This window comes from Suncus etruscus, chromosome 7, assembly GCF_024139225.1.
Source record: "Suncus etruscus isolate mSunEtr1 chromosome 7, mSunEtr1.pri.cur, whole genome shotgun sequence".
In the NCBI taxonomy this organism is placed as follows: domain Eukaryota; kingdom Metazoa; phylum Chordata; class Mammalia; order Eulipotyphla; family Soricidae; genus Suncus; species Suncus etruscus.
Window position 1 is genome coordinate 79,754,619 of NC_064854.1, and position 22,048 is coordinate 79,776,666.

General features: G+C 35.0%; 1 protein-coding gene across 4 annotated transcripts in view; it reads left to right on the plus strand.

Moving 5' to 3' along the window:
• Positions 1-22,048, plus strand: part of DST (dystonin) — a 541,070-nt gene that overhangs the window by 352,622 nt on the left and 166,400 nt on the right. For 3 of the 4 annotated variants that reach the window (XM_049776729.1, XM_049776730.1, XM_049776727.1), the window contains 9 exons: positions 664-821; positions 2,753-2,931; positions 3,489-3,627; positions 5,132-5,325; positions 5,977-6,139; positions 6,496-6,579; positions 8,075-8,182; positions 8,710-8,808; positions 19,340-19,468. In XM_049776729.1, coding sequence (XP_049632686.1) covers positions 664-821; positions 2,753-2,931; positions 3,489-3,627; positions 5,132-5,325; positions 5,977-6,139; positions 6,496-6,579; positions 8,075-8,182; positions 8,710-8,808; positions 19,340-19,468 — 1,253 coding nt within the window. Of the gene's footprint in view, positions 1-663; positions 822-2,752; positions 2,932-3,488; positions 3,628-5,131; positions 5,326-5,976; positions 6,140-6,495; positions 6,580-8,074; positions 8,183-8,709; positions 8,809-12,997; positions 15,728-16,241; positions 18,141-19,339; positions 19,469-22,048 lie in introns of those variants that run through there. The other variant, XM_049776728.1, reaches the window with a different exon arrangement.

Here is a 22,048-nt window from a genome sequence, read left to right on the forward strand (position 1 = left end):
AACTACTCTTATTAAAGTCCACTTTCTTTTTTTTTTTTTTTTTTTTTTTTTTTTTTTTGGTTTTTGGGCCACACCCGGTAACGCTCAGGGGTTACTCCTGGCTATGCGCTCAGAAGTTGCTCCTGGCTTGGGGGACCATATGGGACGCCGGGGGATCGAACCGCGGTCCGTCCAAGGCTACCGCAAGCAAGGCAGGCGCACCTTACCTTTAGCGCCACCGCCCGGCCCCAAAGTCCACTTTCTTTAAAGTCCACTTTCTTTAAGATATACTTATAGGGGCCGGAGTGGTGATGCAAGCGGTAAGGCATCTGCCTTGTCAGTGCTAGCCTAGGACAGATCGTGGTTCAATCCCCCGTCATCCCATATGGTCCCCCAAGCCTGAGTGCATAACCAGGAGTAACCCCTGAACATCACCGGGTGTGACCCAAAAACCAAAAAAGGAAAAAGATTTATTTATATAGTCTTAGGGTGGTTTATAATGATAATATATTAAGATGTGAGGAAGAGCATTTAAAATTGTATATTAGAAAATCAAATATTTCTAAACAATATATGCATGTATTTTTTATTATTGAGGTTCTATAATTTACAATACTTTTATTGATAGTTTTCCATGCACATTATTCCACCAGTATACCTACCTCTCTAAACATTTTTTTATAGAGGAACAAGAGGAATCTGTTTATAATCTCTACATCTCTGAAGTTCGAAACATTAGACTTCAGTTAGAAAACTGTGAAGATCGGTTAATTAGACAGATCCGAACTCCACTGGAAAGAGATGATTTGCATGAAAGTGTGTTTAGAATTACTGAACAGGAGGTGAGATTTATAATATGTTGGACAAAATTACTGTGAATTTCTATATATCCTCATCATCAATGCCTATGGTTTCTTATATATTCATATTTTGTGTTTTTTTTAAATTTAAATACCATAGTTACAAGATTGTTCATAGTACAGGTTTTTTCCACAGATAAAGTTGTTCATGATTGAATTACAGTCATACAATGTACAACAAACTGCACCAGTGCACATTTCCCACCACCAAAGTCAACAGTTTCCCTCTCACCCTTCCTGATGCACTCTTCCCTCCACCCACCTTCCACTGCCTGCCTCTGGGGTAGGCATTTTCTTTCTTTCTGTCTCTCTCTGTCTCTGTCTCTCTATTTCTCTATTTCTCTCTCCTTCCATCCCTTCCCCCTTCCTCCCCCCACCCCATCTCCTTTTTTGACTTAGTGATTTGCACTACTATTAATGGAAGGGTATCAAACATGTCCCTTTCATAGTAGATCCTTCTCTAATGTAATTGCACCTTATGGTTTCAGGTTTGATATCAAGGTCTTTAATCCATTTTGATTTTGCATTTATGCATGGCAAAGAGAAGTCTAAATTCACTTTTTTGCATGTAATTGCCCAGTTTTCTCAATACCGCTTGTTGAAGAGGCTTTCTTTGCTCCATTTTGTATTTCTTGCCCCTTTATAAAAGATTATTTGATTGTATACCTGGGGCTCAGTTTCAGAATACTCAAGTTCATTCCATTAATCTGAGGATCTTTGTTCTAATACTATGCTGTTTTAATGACTATTGCTTTATATACAACTTAAAAAGTTGCAGAAAGTGATGCCTCCCATTTTCTTTTCCCCAAGGATTGCTTTAGCTATTTGTGGGTGTTGAATATTCTAAATGAATTTTCAGAGTATTTGATCCATTTCTTTGAAGAATTTCATGGCTATCCTTAGAGGGATTGCATTAAATCTTTACAGTGCTTTGAGAAGTATTGCCATTTTAATGATGTTAATCCTCCCAATCCATGAGCAGGATATATGTTTTCATTTCCTTGTGTCCTCTTTTATTTCTTGAAGCAGTGTTTTTTAGTTTTCTTTGTATAGGTCTTTCACCTCTTTAGTTAATTTGACTCAAAGTGCTTGATTTTCTGAAGTGCAGTTGTGAATGAGATTGTGTCTTGTTTTCTTATGCAAACAGACTTTGCATAGGGATCACTTCATGAAGTCTGATTATCACATTTTTTAAAATTACAAACCAGGTTTCTTTTATTCAGCTGTACCCCTAACTCTGGTTAATACACAGTGTACCTTTTTGTTTTTCAGAATGACAGAAGCTATACATTCTGAAAGTCGTCATATACTTGTAGTAACTTGCTGTATACAGAAGCATTAAGTTAGATGTTTGGACCTTAAGATATGGGCTAGTACAGGGGTCTCAAACTCGCGGCCCGCGAGTTTTGTTTTTGTGGCCCGTGGCCGGCCTTTAAATATCGCAGTATACGCGATTATTCGCTTACCGAATAATCGCAATAAAAATCGCATTAGTAAGAAAAAAATTGCATTCAACATTTGCATACCCCGAGCAGTTCCGTTCGGGGTATGCAAATGTTTAATGTGATTTTTTGCAATTTTTTTCTTACTAATGCGATTTTTTTATTGCGAATATTCAGTAAGCAAAATCCCTTATGCGGCCCTGCCTCACCCTGACTTTGCCTCCTGCGGTCCCCAGGTAAATTGAGTTTGAGACCCCTGGGCTAGGGGATGGGGGTAATAGCATAGGATACATTCTGGGAACATGGTGGATGGAGATTGACACTGGTGGTGGGATTGGTCCTGACGCATTGTATGTCTAAAACCCAACTTAGAAGATATTTGTAAATCATAATGGTTTCAACAAAAATTTTTTTAAAAAAAGGCTTACTGTGGAGACAACTTAATGCTTATTTTTGTTCTCTGTTGTATAGAAACTAAAGAAAGAACTAGAGCGACTTAAAGATGATTTGGCAACAGTTACAAATAAATGTGAAGATTTTTTCAGTCAAGCAGCAAATGCTCCCTCAGTTCCAACCTTACGATCTGAACTCAGTGTGGTCGTTCAGAGCATGAACCATGTCTACTCTATGTCTTCTACTTACATTGAGAAGTATGCAAGCAACTGTCTTTATTTTACTGAATTCATATAAAAGTTATATATATCATTTGATTAAGATATTTTAGGAACTATAAATTTTCACTTCCGTGTTAGCTTAGTGGAAAATGATAATGAGCATTATCTCAGTGATTACCTTAATCATTATATCAATTACTTTAATCTTACCTTGATTATTTTAATGATTAAATTTTTCCTCTAGATTTATGATGCTTTCTTTATGTGAAAAAAATGTAACTTTGTCCATAGCCCATGGTTTATGATTATCTGACATTTTACTTATAATTTGATACTTTGGCTGTTGTTAAATTTGTATGTTTGACTTAAATGAGTTTTGACAGAAATATATTTCAGAATGGGACTTCTTGCCACATGGGACTTGTTGAGCAAGGCATCAGTTTAAATACAATGTACCTGTTAAGAAGGGGATAGGGATTGGAGAGAGGGAAACAGTAATAGAAAGGGGGATATGATAACCTTTAGCAAATGTGTGAATGTTCCAGATGAAGAATTTGCTATGTCAGTGCTAAGTGTTTAATTTTCATTTTTAGATTGAAGACTGTTAATTTGGTGTTAAAAAACACCCAGGCTGCAGAAGCTCTTGTAAAACTCTATGAAACTAAACTGTGTGAAGAAGAAGCAGTTATAGCAGACAAGAATACTATTGAAAACCTAATAAGTACTTTAAAGGTTTGCATCTTCCTGGGGGCCATCTTTCAAGATAATAGTCATGCTCTTGTTTTTTAGATCCTCAAACATCACATTCAAGTATTTGATTGAAATACATTTCTTTCAGCCTATTTTTTTCTCTTAGTTCCATAGCTAACTGTAAATATAGTTAGTCAATTTTAACTTGATGAGTTTGTCTCATTTGAATATTTTGTTGTTTGTTTTTTGTTTTTGGGTCACACCTGGCAGTGTTCCAGACTCTATGCTCAGAAATCACTCCTGGCAGGCTCAGGGGGACCATAAGGGATGCCTGGATTCGAACCGCTAGGATTTGAACCACCGTCCTTCTGTATGAAAGGCAAACGCCCTACCTCCATGCTATCTTACCGGCCCCTCATTTGAATATTTCTGAAAATAGTTTTTAGTGAATTGGAGACTTTTGTCCTGTTTAGGAGCTGTGTTGGGCTTGGAGTGGGGGTGGGGTGTCTCTCCTAGCAGTGCTTCTGGGACCATGTTAGTACTAGGTTGAGGATCAATCCCAAGCCTTGTTTATAGAAATTTAGCTCCTGCTATTTGAGCCATCTTATTGACTGAAATTAGTTTTAGTTTTTCATAATTGATGTTATCAAGAAAAGTAATTGAAGCTAACATTTTAGTGATTTGTATTATGTTCTTTTACTGGAAGATGAAATATTTTAAGAAATTGAATTGAGTAGAATTAAATAAAAGGAAAAGACTTACCCTTGTAATCATTAGTTTTTGTTTTTCTATTTATCAAACATTGAATAAATTGAAAGGCAATTGTAAACATTATTTTTAACTTTTTTAAATTGAGCATTCATTTTTAAACAATGAGATAAGGGTGCACTAGAACCATAGTATTATGGGTGGTGTGCTTGCTGCATGTACGTGCCCATTCAGGTTCAATCCTGGGTATCTACATGGATTCCAAAATCCTACCAGAAGTGATTTCTGAGCACAGAGCCAGGAATAAGCCCTGAGCACATTGATTGTGGTTTAAAAACCAAAAATTAGGGGCCAGAGATAGTATGGAGGTAAGGTGTTTGCTTTGCATGCAGAAGGTTGGTAACTCGAATCCCGGCATCCCATATGATCCCCCGAGCCTGCAGGAACAATTTCTGAGCATAGAGCCAGGAGTAACCCCTGAGTGCTGCTGGGTGTGACCCGAAAACCAAAAAAAAAAAAAGACCAAAAATTAAAATTAAATTTTTTTAAATTTTAGTATATACCTTTAAAATAAGTATTAAAAAGACAGTTACTTGAATTTATTTGTGGACTATACTTTTTATTAATACATAAATTCTATTAGGCTAAATTTTATGAAATTACCTTTTTTATTTAAATTATAGTTAACTATTTTACTTTTATAATGTTCAGCCTAATATATTTTTATATGTAGAAAATATCATTTCCTTTTTATGATTTAATATCATTTAAAATAATTTGTAGAGTGAAGGAAAAATATGTATTACGTGATTGACACATTTTTATAACTTTATTTTAGCAATGGAGATCTGAAGTAGATGAAAAAAGAGAGGTTTTCCATGCATTAGAGGATGAATTGCAGAAAGCTAAAGCCATCAGTGATGAAATGTTTAAGACATATAAAGAACGGGACCTTGATTTTGACTGGCACAAAGAAAAAGCAGATCAATTGGTTGAAAGATGGCAAAATGTTCATGTTCAGATTGACAACAGGTTAGTTTTTTTTTATTTCTAGTGCCAATTTTATGTTTGTTTATTTTAGGCAAAATCTAAACTTAGGATGTTTAAAAATAAAAAAAATAAAAAGGATATTTTAAATTATTAATAAAACAGGTAGTTTATGCCACATACTTATTAGCTTCTATATTAGTTTCTATATATGTTTGTATTAATGTACCTTATATTTTTATCGAAGTTAAAACACAGTTCTATGAAGTATTTTTCAACCGTATGTTAATAAAACTTTTGATGTATTCAGCTTTTGTATATAGTCATTTAATTAGTATCATCTTATTATGTAAATAACCAATACTTAATAAGATCAAATAAGGAATATATGATAGAATGCTGTGTAACAAGCTATCAGAACTTAGCAGTATAAAGAAATTCAAATGACTTGTTGATCATTGTAATTGAAGAAAGAATGTTAAATTATTTATTCAGTGAAATAGAAATGAAAGGAAATGGGATGGTTTTAGGGCTCATCATTATTGTTAGTTTTTCTTTTTCTTCACTATTTTTGTACTTAATTCATTACAATCAAGTTACTGATTTTCCCTCTTCTTAATATCTTCCCTTCCTTTTAATGAATACTGTTTGGAAACTATTGCTATTTTTTGTGTGTTGTTGTTACTATTGTCATAGGTTAAGAGAATTGGAAGGCATTGGCAAATCCCTGAAATACTACAGAGATACTTATCATCCTTTAGATGACTGGATTCAGCAAGTAGAAGTCACACAGAGAAAGATTCAGGAAAATCAGCCAGAAAATAGCAAAACCCTAGCCACACAATTAAATCAGCAGAAGGTATGTGAAGGATACAACATTAAGGTTGTGTCTGCTTTTGGCCAGTCATTATGTGGTTGTTTATAGTTTGCACTTTAAGTAAATTAAATATTAAACTGAAAGTGGTAAGGAATCATACTGTTTTTTTTATTTGTTTGTTTTGAGATTTGGGCCACATCTAGCTCTGAGATCAGCAATCATTTCTGGTGGGATCAGAGGACTGAACATATGTAGTGCCAGGGATCAAAGCTGGTCAACCACTTGCAAAAGCAAACACTTAGTCTGCTATGCTATTGTTTTAGTGATAGTTCCTGAGCATCTTAAATAGATAAATATCATACAATTTATTTTAAACAATTAATTTCATGTCTTTATAGTTGCTGGTATCTGAAATAGAAATGAAACAGAGTAAAATGGATGAATGTCAAAAATATGCAGAGCAATACTCAACTACTGTGAAGGTAAAATTCAGTGTTATGTCAAATTTAGATGAGTATAGTTAATATTTTTTATAAATTTCTAATAAATTTTGTTTTAGGCACTGGGTGCACTACTTTAAATAGTAGTGTTTCATGTATAAAACATTACAGTACTCTACCCTTCCTCACTGTCTCTTTTCTTCCACTGTTATCCCAGTGACCTCTTTCCACCAACATCTACCCTGTGGTAAGCTTCCTACCAAAAATTAGTTCTCAGTTTCTGTTGTCCTTTGGGTACCCTTGAGGTAGATGCCAAGAAGTGAAATTGTCGGATCATATAGAAGTTCAATTACTAGTTTTTTGAGAAGTGTCTTATTTTCCCTAAAGGGAAAACCATGTGACAATCCCACTAGCAGTGGTCCCCTCTTTCCCATAAATGCTAACAATGGTTATTTCTATTCTTTGTGATGAGCCAGCCTCATTGGTTTGAGATAGAATGTAATTGTTGTTTTGATGTGCATAAGTGATGCAGAATGTGTTTTTATTTACCTTTTGGCCATCTGTATGTCTTTTTTTTTTTTTTTTTTTTGCAGGCAGTTTCTGTCGATTTCTTTCTTCAAGTTTTTTGATAGGCTTTGTAGGTTTTTTTCCTGTAAAGTTTTATGTGTGCTCTATATATCCTGAACACTTACCTTTTTTTTTTAACACTTACCATTTTTTTATAAAGGGTGGGGAAATAATCTCTCCCAATCTGTAAAGTGTCTCTCTTTTCTCATCATTTTTTAGAGCTTTTTGCAATTTATTTTACTGCAGGTTAAGAAATGAAAACAATAATCTTTTGGCTCCTATAATTCTTTTTAAAATCCAAGAAAAACAATAGGCCCTGGTTTGTTTAATTTTTCTACATCACACAGTTCAACACACATGCAGTGCACACGTCACCTCCTTCATTTGCAGACACATACTAATGTGTGTAAACTAATGTAAATGGGATTGTTATGCAGTAACAATAATGTATGCACACATACACATGCATGAATGAATATGTTGTTATGAAATTTATTTTTTATTACTTTGGATATGTGATCTTCCTCCTTTAATCCCTACTTTGTCTATTCTTCCATGAAAGAATGCTTAACTTCCTAATATAGGGGCAGTTTTTATACTTTTTGAAGTATTTGATAGCTTATAGCTTATTTATTTTGTAGTTTTTCAGATCCACAGTATAATGACTTAACTAAAAGAAAAGAAATTTGACTATAACTAACACATTTTAATAGAATGTTAACAAATCATTTTTAAAAATGTTTGGGCTCTTGAGTAAACTTAGGAATTTTTCCTGACCACCCATCCTAATTATTTCTGGTTTTATCACCATGTTGAGTAATCTTAAGATTAGGTAGATTCTTAAAAATATAGTCTTGAAATATTTTTTCAGTTAAATTAAATTTTATTTCTCTGTGGCATCTTATTTCAAAATGAAGTCTTATTAATGTTACAGTTTAATTAATTTAACCTTATTGACTTTCTTATACAGGACTACGAATTACAGACAATGACTTATCGGGCCATGGTAGAGTCGCAACAGAAATCTCCAGTGAAACGTCGAAGAATGCAGAGCTCTGCAGACCTCATTATTCAAGAGGTAATAATAGTGTGAGTGAAGGGTATGGGAATAAAATGCAGCATTTAAAATATTTTTATTTATATTTTTGTTGTAAATAGACACAATAGAAAACTACCTTCTAAACTATTTTTAAGTGTACAAATCAGTGGCATTTGTACATTCACAATGGGGTGCATCTTTGACTATATATTTAAAATTATTTTATCTTTCTCCAAAGAAACTCTTTACCTATCATAATATATTTTATTATGTATTTTACACCTTCTGAAAAATTTTATTTAATATAATTATTAATTGTAGAGAATAGTAAATGTACTCCATGATTAAACATAGAAGAACATTTCATTTACTCTCATTTACACAGTTTAATAAACTGATTCCTGATTGCTACCAGTCACCATTAAAGGGAGTCTTGTCTGTACTTTGCTTTACAAAGCCTGAGTACCTCATTTATTCAAAATTTGTTAAGTTCATTTTGGGAAATTGGAATTGATAGTTTTATTATAAAGTGTTATAATAAATAACTTATTATTTATTACTTGCAGTTCATGGACCTCAGGACCCGGTATACTGCTTTAGTTACCCTCATGACACAGTATATTAAATTTGCTGGTGACTCACTAAAGAGACTAGAAGAGGAAGAGGTAATCATTAATTATGAATAGCTAACAAAAGTGGAGCTAAAAATGAAAAAGAATTATAATTTGGTTTGGGCAGGCACAAAAATGTTTGTGATAGAGGCCAGAGTGGTAGCTCAGTGGTAGATCATTTGCCTTGCATGCGGCTGACCCACAATGGATTTTGGTTCAATTCCCGGCATCCCATATGATCCCCCAAGCCAGGAGCGACTTCTGAGCGCATAGCCAGGGGTAACCCCTGAGTGTCACAGGGTGTGGCCCAAAACCCCCCCCAAAAAAATGTTTGTGATAAATTGGCATGATTGGGAGGTGATAAAAGTAATTATAAAAATAGTAATTGGTCTTGCACATGGCCAACCTGGGTTCAGTCTCTAGCATCCCTTATGGTCCTTTGAGTCCACCAGGCATGATCCCTGAGTGCAGAGACAATGGCATCTGGAATCACCAGGTGTGGCCTAAAAAACAAATCAAAACAAAAAAATAGGGACTTAGATTGATCATATTTTTTAAATAATTCTATTTTTGTTTTTATTTTGGCCCAAATTATGATGTGTGGTAATTATTATTTAAATGTTATTCTAAATTCTAAGTTTTCTTCTGTACCTTTTATCTGCCGCTTAATCATTTAAAAATAGAGCTGAGTTACTGGTATTTGATGAAAACAATTGTCCATAAGAGGTTGTAGTATCTAATTTTGAAGGGATGATGCTGTGCTTTATTAACCTCTTAATGCTTCTAATTTTTAACACCAGAACAGATACAAATAGTACATTGAATGTTATAGACATTTGAAATTAGACTGTTGTCAAAATTTAGAAAATAATTAGACTCAGTATAATGGCTTATATGAGAGAACCAAACAATAAAAATGAATAAGAGTTATTAATTTATAGTTTCTAAGAATGTGATACTAGTGTTTATGAACTATTTGAGTCTGTTCAGAATCAACAGTTTTCTGCAACTAAACCACTAATATAGCAAACTAAAAGACTTCCTATCTAGATTCCTTTGTGCTTAGAAAGGAAAATCAGAATACTTCTGACACTCCAAATAATTTGCATGTACTGTTCCTCTATGAGAGAACTTTTTTTAAACATATTTAGTTTATGAGATATCTGATTATATTTTAAATGGTATCTTCTAATTTGTATATTTAGTAATTATGTAAATGAAGTAAATAATTTTCATTTTCTCTTATATACTGTTATGTTTGCACTTATAAGAGACACCACTTTGCTTAATATATTTGATAAGGTAAACAGTGAGAAGTTGATGAAAGTAAATAAATCCTCAGGATATCTAAAGTATGTCCAAATTATTCTGGTTTTCTTTTGAAGTTTCAATTATTTATCATTAATTGAAAGTCAAATCAATATAGCTTAGGAAAGACCATATAAAGACTAAAAAAATAGGTTTTTTAAGATTCTTGTTCAAGAATTCTTAAGTTTATATTAATGGAATATTTTGTAAAAGAGTTATGCTTTTTTTGTATCCTAAGTTTTGAGTAGTATTTCTGAAATTAAATCAATGAAGATTCATGTAATGATTCTCATCTGAAAGCAGAAGCTCCATGGTAAACATAAAATCAGGGGAGATTAATTTCAAGAGATAAAATTAAACTGGGATAAAATTAAACTATCATATATGCAATGGACATTAGATATGTAAATAGATTTTTGTTTAGTTCTATGCATATATGCAATAGATATTGGATATGTAAATAGATTTCTGTTTAGTTTTATTTTCTGGAGCAGAGTATATTTAATATTAATTGCTGAAATAAAGCATATTATGTCTCTTTGGAAACATTTGGAGAAAATTTTAGGAAGTTACTTTTATGTGAATAAGCTTAGTACCTATAGGAAAACAAATTAGAAATATGATTTAAGTGTTCTTTAGTAATTTTCTGACTTTCTTTAGACCAGGACCTATTAAACTTTTTCATTTTTGCCCTAGAATGGGCAGGCACTTCAAAAATCTTGCATATTTTACATGGTTGATTTTGATTTAATTATTGATCATACATGTTCAGAAACAGTTTACTGTTGTCAGTTTTTTGTGACCCCCAACATTTAGTTACATGCTTCTAGATGGAATGAATTGTAACCTATAGTTTTAAGAAGGGATCTAGAGCAACAGTTTTCAACTCCTGACAATGGACTCATGCTGGTCTGTGAAAATATTGTTGCCCCTTAGCTGCCACTCGTTTTCAGTTATTCTTTCATGTACTGGTGGTGGTTTGCAGATGGTAGCAGTGATGAAGACCACTGATTGAGACATCTGAGATTATTAAAATAACTAAAACAATTTGAAGATGCAAAGGGTTCAACAACAGACCTTCTTTTTCCAAAAGATCTCTATGATTGTTTTTAAATCTCAAAACATAATCAAGAAAAAGGGCCTCAAAATTTATTAGCAATAGATAAGTTTTATATATTTGTGGCGCTAGAGATAAGGTGTCTGCCTTGCAAGCGCTAGCCAAGGAAGGACCACTGTTCAATCCCCTGGCGTCCCATATGATCCTCCAAGCCAGGGGCAATTTCTGAGTGCTTAGCCAGGAGTAACCCCTGAGCATCAAATGGGTGTGGCCCAAAAATCAAAAAAAAAAAAAAAAAAAAAGAGTTAACCCTGAAGGAGAATATAAAGTAGGATACTAAGTATAATAGATTGTGGAAAATTTGGTTTTAATATGAATAATTTTTAAGAATAGTTTTAAAAATATTTATTTTAGCAAAGAAATTAATATATCACTAAGATTATTGGACATCAGCAAGTCAGAGAAACCAACTAAGATGAATATTTATGCTATAAATTCTGATATCCTTCAAAGCTTTCACCAATAAGAGACAGTATTTCTCTGGGATAATTTCTTTCCTCCTATTTAAATAATTTGTAATTATTATTTTAAGTTGATCATAATTTAACTACCTTATGGTATTAATAAAATGAAATTAAACCGTATTTATGAACTACCCAGATATGGAGTTCTGTAGTCAGTGTAAGTTTATTTTTCCCAGCTGAGATCAATGTGGTCAACATTTATAAAAAAAAATATTTTTTAATGTTTTATTATACAAAATAGAAATGAAACTTTAGTTACATTTGTAATAACATTTATATTTAACAAATATTTTTGTATTCATGGAGTATTTAGCAGTATTTGTCCAGGTGGATTTTTGTGAAGCATGTCATTAACAACCCAACAAAGTCTGTGAGTACATGAAGCACGTATTTTCTCAAGCCATCAGGGACAACAGCTGCCTTTGCATTAGCAATTTTGATTATTGTAACTGACAATATATGGCACATGTAAATAAGGATTTTTTACTTTAAAATATTTATAGAATTGGGGTTGGAGTGGTGGCCTAAATGGTAGGGCATTTGCCTTGCACGTGGCTAACCTAGAACAGCCTTTGGTTCAATCCCTGCATCCCATATGGTCCCCCAAGCCAAGAGCTATTTCTGAGCACATAGCCAGGAGTAAACCCCTGAGCTTCACCGGATGTGGCCCCACCCCCCAAATTTTTTTTATAGAATTTTCTTTCTTTTTTCTGTTGACTATTTTTTTCTTGGGATTGATCCAAAGTTGATATTTTGTTTTACAAACTATAGAATAGAGGGATGTAACTATTGCTTTTGCAGACTAGATGTTGAAAATTGAAATACTTAATGCCATTTGTTTTCTAATATGTTGTGTGCTCTTATCATGGCACTTGTGGGAACAGAATGAACATAGTTAGAGAATTTTAATTCTTAATATGTCACTCAGCTATTGGTAGAGTTTTAAAAATTGCTTAAATTTCCTATACCTCAGTGTTGTCATTTGTTAAAGATAGGTAATGATCTGCAATTGTGATGTTTCTTTTTGCTGTAAAAATCTTGAAACAGATAACTTCCAACACAAAATTATTTTTGAGAGACAAAAGACTAATAAAATTTTCAGCTTAGGAAACAGTCACAGTCAAAGGAATTTCTTTTCTATTACAGAGTCTCTGATACTTTCTAAGAAGGTGATAGTAGGTGATTGTGGTGGAAGGAGGTGATGGTGGTGGAAGGAGGTGATGGTGTTGGTAATGCCAGCAGCAACAGTGGTAGTGATAACATTGGGTTTACTTGTGTTTTTAATACTTTTTATCACCATTGTTTCTTATTTTTAAAAAATAACAGGTCTGATACCTTTGAACATCTCTTGTAGAGTAAAATGTGTAAGGAGACTTCTGAACATGGGGCATATTCAAATCTGTTGCAGCAGCAGAAGGAAACGATGATTGAGAATAGCAAACTTACAGGAAAGATCAGTGAATTGGAGCAAATGGTAGCCGAACTGAAGAAACAAAAGTCCCGGGTAGAAGAAGAACTTCCTAAGGTCAGAGAGGCTGCAGAAAATGAGCTGAGAAAGCAGCAACGAAATGTCGAAGATATTTCTCTGCAGAAAATCAGGGCTGAAAGTGAAGCCAGGCAATACCGCAGGGAACTTGAGACCATTGTGAGAGAGAAGGAAGCTGCAGAACGAGAGCTGGAGCAGGTGAAGAAGCTCACCTTAGAGGCCAAAGCCAGACAAGCAGCAGTGGAAGAAAACCTTTTGAATTTTCGGAATCAGATTGATAAAAACACTCTGACAAGAAGGACACTGGAAGATCATCTTAAACAAAAAGACTCAAGTCTAAATGACTTGGAACAGCAAAAAAAGAATTTAATAGATGAATTAAGAAGAAAGAGAGACAATGAAGAAGAACTCTTAAAACTGATAAAGAAGATGGAAAAAGACCTAAGTTTTCAAAAGCAGATAGCAGAGGAGAATCTGAAGGAAAAGCAAAAGATTGAATTGGAAGCCAGGAGGAAAATAACTGAACTTCAGTATTCCTGTAGAGATAATACATCATCTGCTTGTTTGATAGCTCAGACCACATTGTGCAAAGGAACAGATTTACAGAAAGAACTTGACAAACAGAAAGCAGAAGAACTTCAACAGCAGGTTGATGTGCTAACTGTTGCTAACAGAAAGGCTGAAAAGGATATGCGAGAGCTGAGATATGAACTCCATGCTCTTCAACTTAAAAAAACATCATCAGAGGAAAAGGCTCGTTTGCTAAAAGAAAAATTGGATGAAACAAACAATACACTACAATGCCTTAAGTTAGAGTTGGAAAGGAAAGATCAGGTTGAGGAAGGATATTCCCAACAGCTAAGAGAGCTGAACAAACAGTTGAACCAAACCACAGATAAAGCCAAAGAAGTCATGCAAGAAGCAAATGATCTTAAGAAGGTAAAGCACAGTTATGAAGTTGAATTAGAATCTCTTCAGCAGGAAAAAGGGAAACTGCAAAGAGAAGTCGACAGAATCACAAAGACTCATGCTATCGTGGAGAGGAATATTGAGCATTTAAATGCACAAGTTCATTCTTTTCAGGATGAGAAGGAAGAGTCTAATGAAAGAATGAGACGTTGCCAGAGAAAATCAGATAACCTAAAGGAAGAGTTTGAGAAAAGCCATGCAAAATTGCTTCAAAATATTAAAGCTGAGAAAGAAAATAATGATAAAATCAAAAAGCTTAATGAAGAATTAGAGAAAAGTAATGAATGTGCAGAAATCCTGAAACAAAAAGTGGATGAACTAACTAGGCAGAATAGTGAAACCAAATTAATGATGCAGAGAATTCAGACAGAATCAGCAAACATAGTTTTAGAAAAACAAGCTATCCAGCAAAGATGTGAAGCACTGAAAATTCAGGCAGATGGTTTTAAAGATCAGTTACGCAACACAAATGAACACTTGCATAAACAGACAAAAACAGAGCAGGATTTCCATAGAAAAATTAAATGCCTAGAAGATGATCTGGCCAAAAGTCAAAACTTAGTAAGTGAATTTAAACAAAAGTGTGACCGACAGAATATCATCATCCAGAATACTGAGAAAGAGGTTAGAAATCTTAATGCTGAGCTGAGTGCTTCCAAAGAGGAAAAGCGACTCGGGGAGCAGAAAGTTCAGATACAACAAGCTCAAGTACAAGAGTTAAATAACAGGTTAAAAAAGGTACAAGATGAACTGCATCTGAAGACCATAGAGGAGCAGATGACCCACAGAAAGATGGTTCTCTTTCAGGAAGAATCTGATAAATTCAAACGTTCCGCAGAGGAATTTCGGAAAAAGATGGAAAAGCTAATGGACTCCAAAATCATCACTGAAAATGATATTTCCTGCATTAAACTTGACTTTGTGTCTCTTCAGCGAGAAAATTGCAGAGCTCAAGAGAATGCTAAGCTCTGTGAAACAAATATTGAAGAACTTGAAAGGCAGCTTCGACAGTATCGTGAGCAAATGCAACAAGGGCAGAATATGGAAGCCAATCATTATCAGAAGTGTCAGAAGCTTGAGAATGAGCTTGTAGCCCAGAAACGGGAAGTTGAATACCTGAAGCATAAAATGGATCAACAGATAAAAGAACATGAGCATCAATTAGCATTGCTCCAGTGTGAAATAGAAAAAAAGAATGCAGTTAAAGACTGCACTTTCAAGTCAGATTTTAAAACAGCAGTGAAGGAGTGTCAGAACTCTCATAACTTCTCTAAAAGCACAAGACCACTGCACTCAGCGACTATGTCTTCTCTGCTGACCTGGACTCAAGAGTCCCAGCCGTCAGAAGAAAAATGGTCACATCGGGTTGTTGAACAGAAACCAAAGGAGGTCCCATTGTGGCCAACAGGACTGCCACATGAGAAAGAAAAAAGCCAACAGTGTTACTCTGAGTTTTTTTCTCAAACTAGTACTGAGTTACAGATAACTTTTGATGAGGCAAACCCTGTAACAAGATTGTCAGGAATAGAGAAGTTAAGAGATCAAGCACTATACAATTCTAGACCACCTATTCGATATCAAGATGACAAATGTGAAATGAACCTGGTGAAGCTTTTGGCACCATTAGAGGTATATTTTCAGACCTTATCTGCTGCCTAATGTCAGCTTCTGTTTTTCTTTCCTTTCTCTGTTAGAACAAAAGAGGTTTTTTTTTAAGTACTGTCAATGTCACTTACTTTTTATAGTCCTAACAAAAAAAGTCCTTTCTTTTTCTAGCACTTTAATTGAATCTTTACTAGAAATAATTATTTTTAAAAAGCTTCATATTTAACAAAGAGTTATTGTATTGTATTTACATGGTTATAGAAAAAGCTGGAAAATAACCAAGAAAGTAGCTTTCTTACACTGAAAATTTTTCATCTTTTATTTTGAAAATATAATTTATCATCTCAAGAAAATAGTACCTAATATTCCTAAAATAGTACCAGTTCTCTTTCCTTGCCTTAAATGTTTTTCCCACTTATTTTTGTTATGCTAGAGATTATGCTTGGATGTAGAATGGGTAAATAAACTTAATATTCTTTAGATAACTATTCTAATATTCTTTAGATAACTTTTAACTTCTTATAAATTCTTGTTACAGATAGCTAAGAACAAAAAGTATGATATACATACAGAAGTCACTACATTAAAACAAGATAAGAACCCAGTCTCCAAAGCTGAGGAATGGATGTTTAAAGGTTGCCGAGCAGCCGGTGGACTCAAGTGTGATTTCCTAAGGAAAGGCTTAGAACAAGAGACCTTCCAGAATGATGATGGTGATAGTGCATGTTTGGTTAGGGATGATGAATTTCAGTTCCAAGGGCTCCGGCACTCTGTGACAGCCAGACAGTTGGTTGAAGCTAGGCTTCTGGACATGAAAACAATTGAGCAACTACGACTTGGTCTTAAGACTGTTGAAGATGTTCAGAAAACACTTAGCAGGTTTTTAACAAAAGCCACTTCAATTGCAGGGCTTTATCTAGAATCCACAAAAGAAAAGATTTCATTTACTTCAGCAGCCAGCAAAATCATAATAGACAAAATGATGGCTCTAGCATTTTTAGAAGCCCAGGCTGCAACAGGCTTTATAATTGATCCTATGTCAGGTCAAACATACACTGTTGAAGATGCTGTCCTTAAAGGAGTTATTGACCCAGAATACAAAATGAATCTCCTGGAGGCAGAGAAGGCAGCTGTGGGATATACATGTTCTTCTAAGACATTGTCAGTGTTCCAAGCTATGGAAAGTAGAATGCTAGATAGACAGAAAGGCAAACATATCCTGGAAGCCCAAATTGCCACTGGTGGTGTCATTGATCCTGTAAGAGGCATTCGTGTTCCTTCAGAAATTGCTCTGCAACAAGGGCTGTTAAACAATGCCATTCTACAATTTTTACATGAGCCCTCCAGCAATTCCAGAGTTTTTCCTAATCCCAATAACAAGCAAGCTCTGTACTACTCAGAATTACTTCGGATGTGTGTGTTTGACGTAGACTGCCAGTGCTTTCTGTTTCCATTTGGAGAGAGAAATATTTCCAATCTAAGTGTAGAGAAAACACATAAGATCTCTGTTGTAGACATTAAAACCGGCAAAGAAATGACTGCATTTGAGGCTTTCCAGAGAAACCTGATTGAGAAAAATACCTATCTTGAGCTCTCAGGGCAACAATATCAATGGAAGGAAGCCACTTTTTTTGAATCTTATGGGCAGCCTTCCCATGTTCTGACTGATAGTAAAACAGGGTTACAGTTCAGTATTGATGAGGCTACAGAGCAGGGAACAGTGGACAAATCCTTGCTCAAAAATTATCAGGATGGCCTAATTACACTTACAGAACTTGCTGATTCTCTGCTGAGCCGGTTAACACCCAAGAAAGATTTGCATAGTCCTATTGCAGGGTATTGGCTGACTGCTAGTGGGCAAAGGATCTCTGTCCTCAAGGCCTCCCGTAGAAATTTGGTGGATCGGATTACTGCCCTCAGATGTCTGGAAGCCCAAGTCAGTACAGGGGGGATCATTGATCCTCTTACTGGAAAAAAGTACCGAGTGGCTGAAGCTTTGCATAGAGGCCTAGTTGATGAGGGCTTTGCTCAGCAACTACGGCAGTGTGAGTTAGTCGTCACAGGCATCAGCCATCCAGTTACTAACAAAACAATGTCAGTGGTAGAAGCTGTGAATGTTAATATAATAAGTAAGGAAATGGGAATCCGGTGCTTGGAATTTCAGTACTTGACAGGAGGGTTGATAGAGCCACAAGCTCACTCTCGGTTGTCATTAGAAGAGGCTCTCCAAGTGGGCATCATTGATGTCACCATTGCTACAAAACTCAAGGATCAAAAGTCGTATGCCAGAAATATAATATGTCCCCAAACAAAAAGAAAACTAACGTATAAAGAAGCCTTAGAACAAACAGACTTTGATTTCCACACAGGACTAAGGCTGTTAGAAGTGTCTGAACCCTGGATGACAGGAATTTCTAGCCTCTACTATACTTCATAATAGGACATGTATAGGAAACTTTACCTTAGGAAAGACACTATTGATCTTATGATCTGCACAGAGCATAGAAACAGTTGAATACACATTAGAAATCTTGTCATACACTTGAACACAATTTCTTGTGAACTGAAAGTAACTGCTCAAAAGAGGGTAAGTTTTTAAAATGGAAAATAATGAAACGTTTACTGCTCCTAATGGCTTCATTAAAATATAAATTCTTTTTATTTTGTTGTGTTGTTTTGGGAGCACACATGACAGTGCTCAGGGGTTGCTCCTAGCTCTGCACTCAGTAATCATTCCTGGACGGCTTGGGAGACCTATATGAGATGCCAGGGATCAGATCTAGGTCAGCAAGACTTATGTCCTATTCACTGTATTATCACTCCAGTCCCAAAATAGAAATTTTTATTTTGAATTTAATCATACTAAAAATCATATTATCAACAATATGGGAAAATCTTGATACAACAACTAGCAACTTCTCAACAGCTTTTTTTCAGAACACTATCACTGAATACATGTTGATCTGAATTGGCCAAGTAGTAGCAGTCCATTTATTAAATGACCCTACATTCCCATTTTGTAGAGGACTTCAAAAGAGAAAGATGTAATATTGTGATACTATAATGTTTCAGATCCCCCTAAGGCTTAGGGGAAGAAAAAACTTTTCTTATTCTATATGTAGTAACCTTTTAACATATGACATATTTACCATATTCTATTAATCTTAAGATTGAAATTACAAGTACACTTGTGTGCTACTGTGGGTGGTATTATATATGTGTTGGGGGAAGAGAAAAAGTTTTTTCTTTATCCTGTGAGTTTTTATATATATGTGGAGTTTATTTTTTCAGTTTTTCATTTTCTGTTACTTTTACAACAATTGTGTTTGTAATACTAATGCAAAGGCAGCAGTTCAATGGTAGTGCTTCATGAATAAAATTGAGAGATCATTTTGTTTGTCATATTGCAGAGACCAGCTGGGAGGTAATACTGATCATTAAAGAATACTCACAGCTTCCTTTACTACTCAAACCTTTTGAAAATATATCTGCTACATGTTGTAATAAACATGAATTATTAAATGAATAAAGTATCTCCATAACCTGTGTGATGAAATTTTACATTCATGTTTTCTGTGAAGGGCTAGTTTTATAGCTCACTGAACTATATTTTTTTTAACTACTCACATCTATCAGAAGTCATTGGAAGAAGAAAAGAAAGAACATGTTGAAAAAGCCAAAGAATTACAGAAGTGGGTATCAAATATCAGCATTATACTGAAAGATGGAGAGAAGGCTGGAAAATCTTCCTTCTCTCAGCAAAAGGTATTCATATTCACCAATGTTTTAGTTAGTAACTGTAGATAGAAGATACTGAGATGACACAGTCCACCTAAAGATTATTTAATTATTTACCTTCATTTGTTTTCATTTTTATAGATAATCATAATAAGACTCAGAAGGGGGGGGGGGAGATAGCAAAGCAATAGGGCATTTGCCTTGCAAGCAGCCGATCCAGGACAGATGGTGGTTCAAATTCCGGCATCCCATATGTTTGTCCAAGCCTTCCAGGAGAGGTTTCTGAGAGCAGAGCCAGAAGTAACCACTGACCCAAAACAAAACAAAACAAAACAAAACAATAAAAGTGTTCACTGGGGCTAGAGTGATAGCACAGCAGGTAGCGCATTTGCCTAGCACACAGCCAACCCATGTTCAATTTCTGGCATTCCATATAGTTCCCAAGCTTGCTAGGAGTGATTTCTTAGTGCAGAGCATTAAGTAACCCTTGAACACCACAGGATGTGTTCCAAAAACCAAAACAAAAAAAGTTTAAAATCACAAGTTCTAAATTGTTTCTATTAGTGATTTCTTTAAAATCCTTTTAAATTGAAGTAGTATCAGTTTATAGCATATGGGTTTTAGGTGTGCACAATTATGACCAACGTAAGTGTATACTACATTTTGCTTTCATTAAAAGCCTAATTTCACCCATCTTTCTCTTAGTGCTTAGTTCTATAGGCATATTGTCCTTTACTCAGTACTTGGCATTAGGGAAATAGTTGCAGTGCATAATATGTTACTGCTATGTGGTATCTTTTGAGGCTACTGTAGTTAATATGTAAATTCTAGAGTTACTGCAGCAGGTCATAGGACTGAAATTGCTGCTGCATTAAATAATTTGTGGGGCCGGGCGGTGGCGCTGGAGGTAAGGTGCCTGCCTTGCCTGCGCTAGCCTAGGACGGACCGCGGTTCGATCCCCCAAGCCAGGAGCTACTTCTGAGCGCATAGCCAGGAGTAACCCCTGAGCGTCACCGGGTGTGGCCCAAAAACCCAAAAAAAAAAAATTGTACTAGATTAAGTAATATTTTTCTCAAGTACCTTTTCTGCCCTTCAGAGATTATAGGGGTATCACTTTCTGTTATTAGATGTTATTAGGAAACCATCATTAACTGCTTATAGTGGTATACCTACCTGTTCTTAGTTCTTAATAGCTAAAATATAGATTACTGGCAAAGGGGGCAAGAGGAAAACTTCAAGTCTCTTGCTTAATTTTGCCTAGCATGTGATGCAGTTATTTCTTGTCTGGGCTTTTGCCTTGATATAGAAATTTATATACTATAATTGTTATTCAATTGAAATAAAGCCAAACACACTCATAATCCTGCACAATGATTTATATTGCTTAGAAGAAAAAAAGTTGTAAAGGTTTTTTAAACGATAGCTCTCCAAATACCTATAAAACATACTTGATGTAAAAATCTCTTATCCATGGGTCAGAGCCATGGTGCAAAGGGTAAGGCATCTGCCATGCCGGTGCTAGCCTAAGGCGGACCTCAGTTCAATCCCCCGGCATCCCATATGATACCCCAAGACAGGAGCGATTTCTGAGCACATAGCCAGGAATAAGCCCTGAGCATCACTGGGTGTGGCCCAAAAGACTATATATATTTTTTTTCCTTTCTTTTTTTTTTTAACCAAATGGTAGAACTAAAATAGGAACATTAACTTCAGCAAGGATTTCCTGGAAGAATAAGACTTTAAGAAATTTTATTATATAGTAATTTCTGTCTTATTTTGTAGTTTTAAAGTTTTTCAAACGTTACTAGACCTTTTTCAGACCAATGGGAATAGAAGGATAGACCAATTATTTAAAATTTTATTTTCTATGGTTGCCATAGTATTAATTTTGTGGTATTCAAATTTAGTGCATCTCACCACACTAAATCACCAGAGTCCCTCCATGAGTACACTCCTGTCTTTATGCCATTTTAGTTTGCCTTTTCCTACCTTATGTCTCAATCCCCTCCTCCCTGTAGGTAACCTCAGATAGTCTTTTAATGTAGATTATATCCTAAATTATAAATCTTTAAAAGTTCTTGGTGATCTATATCAAAGGAAGTTTATGGTAATTTGATGTAGACAGTGTCTTTCCAAATCAATATGATGGTAATATGATTATAGCTAGAAAAAATAGACTTGAAAATGAATCTAAGATGGGGAGAGGGAATGTACCTTTTTATTTTTAAATTAGTCCATCACTGGGGCTGGAGGAATAGCACAGGGGCAGGGCGTTTGCCTTGCACACAGCCAACCATGAATGGGCCCCAGTTCAAATCCCGGCATCCCATATGGTCCCCAAAGCCTGCCAGGAGCTATTTCTGAGCACAGAGCCAAGAATAACCCGTGTCACACCCTGTGACCCAAAAAATTAGTCCATTTTTTATTTAAAAGAAATGCCAACTCCTATCTGACATAAAGTATTCAGAAGATAATGGGTTAAGAGGAAATAATATAACCTTGCTTTTTCTCAGACATCCGTTTTATTCTGAAGACTTTCAAGAGTCTTTGTATTATTTTATCTCTTATCTTTACCTTTGATAGCAGACCCAGATAATAGTACTTTGT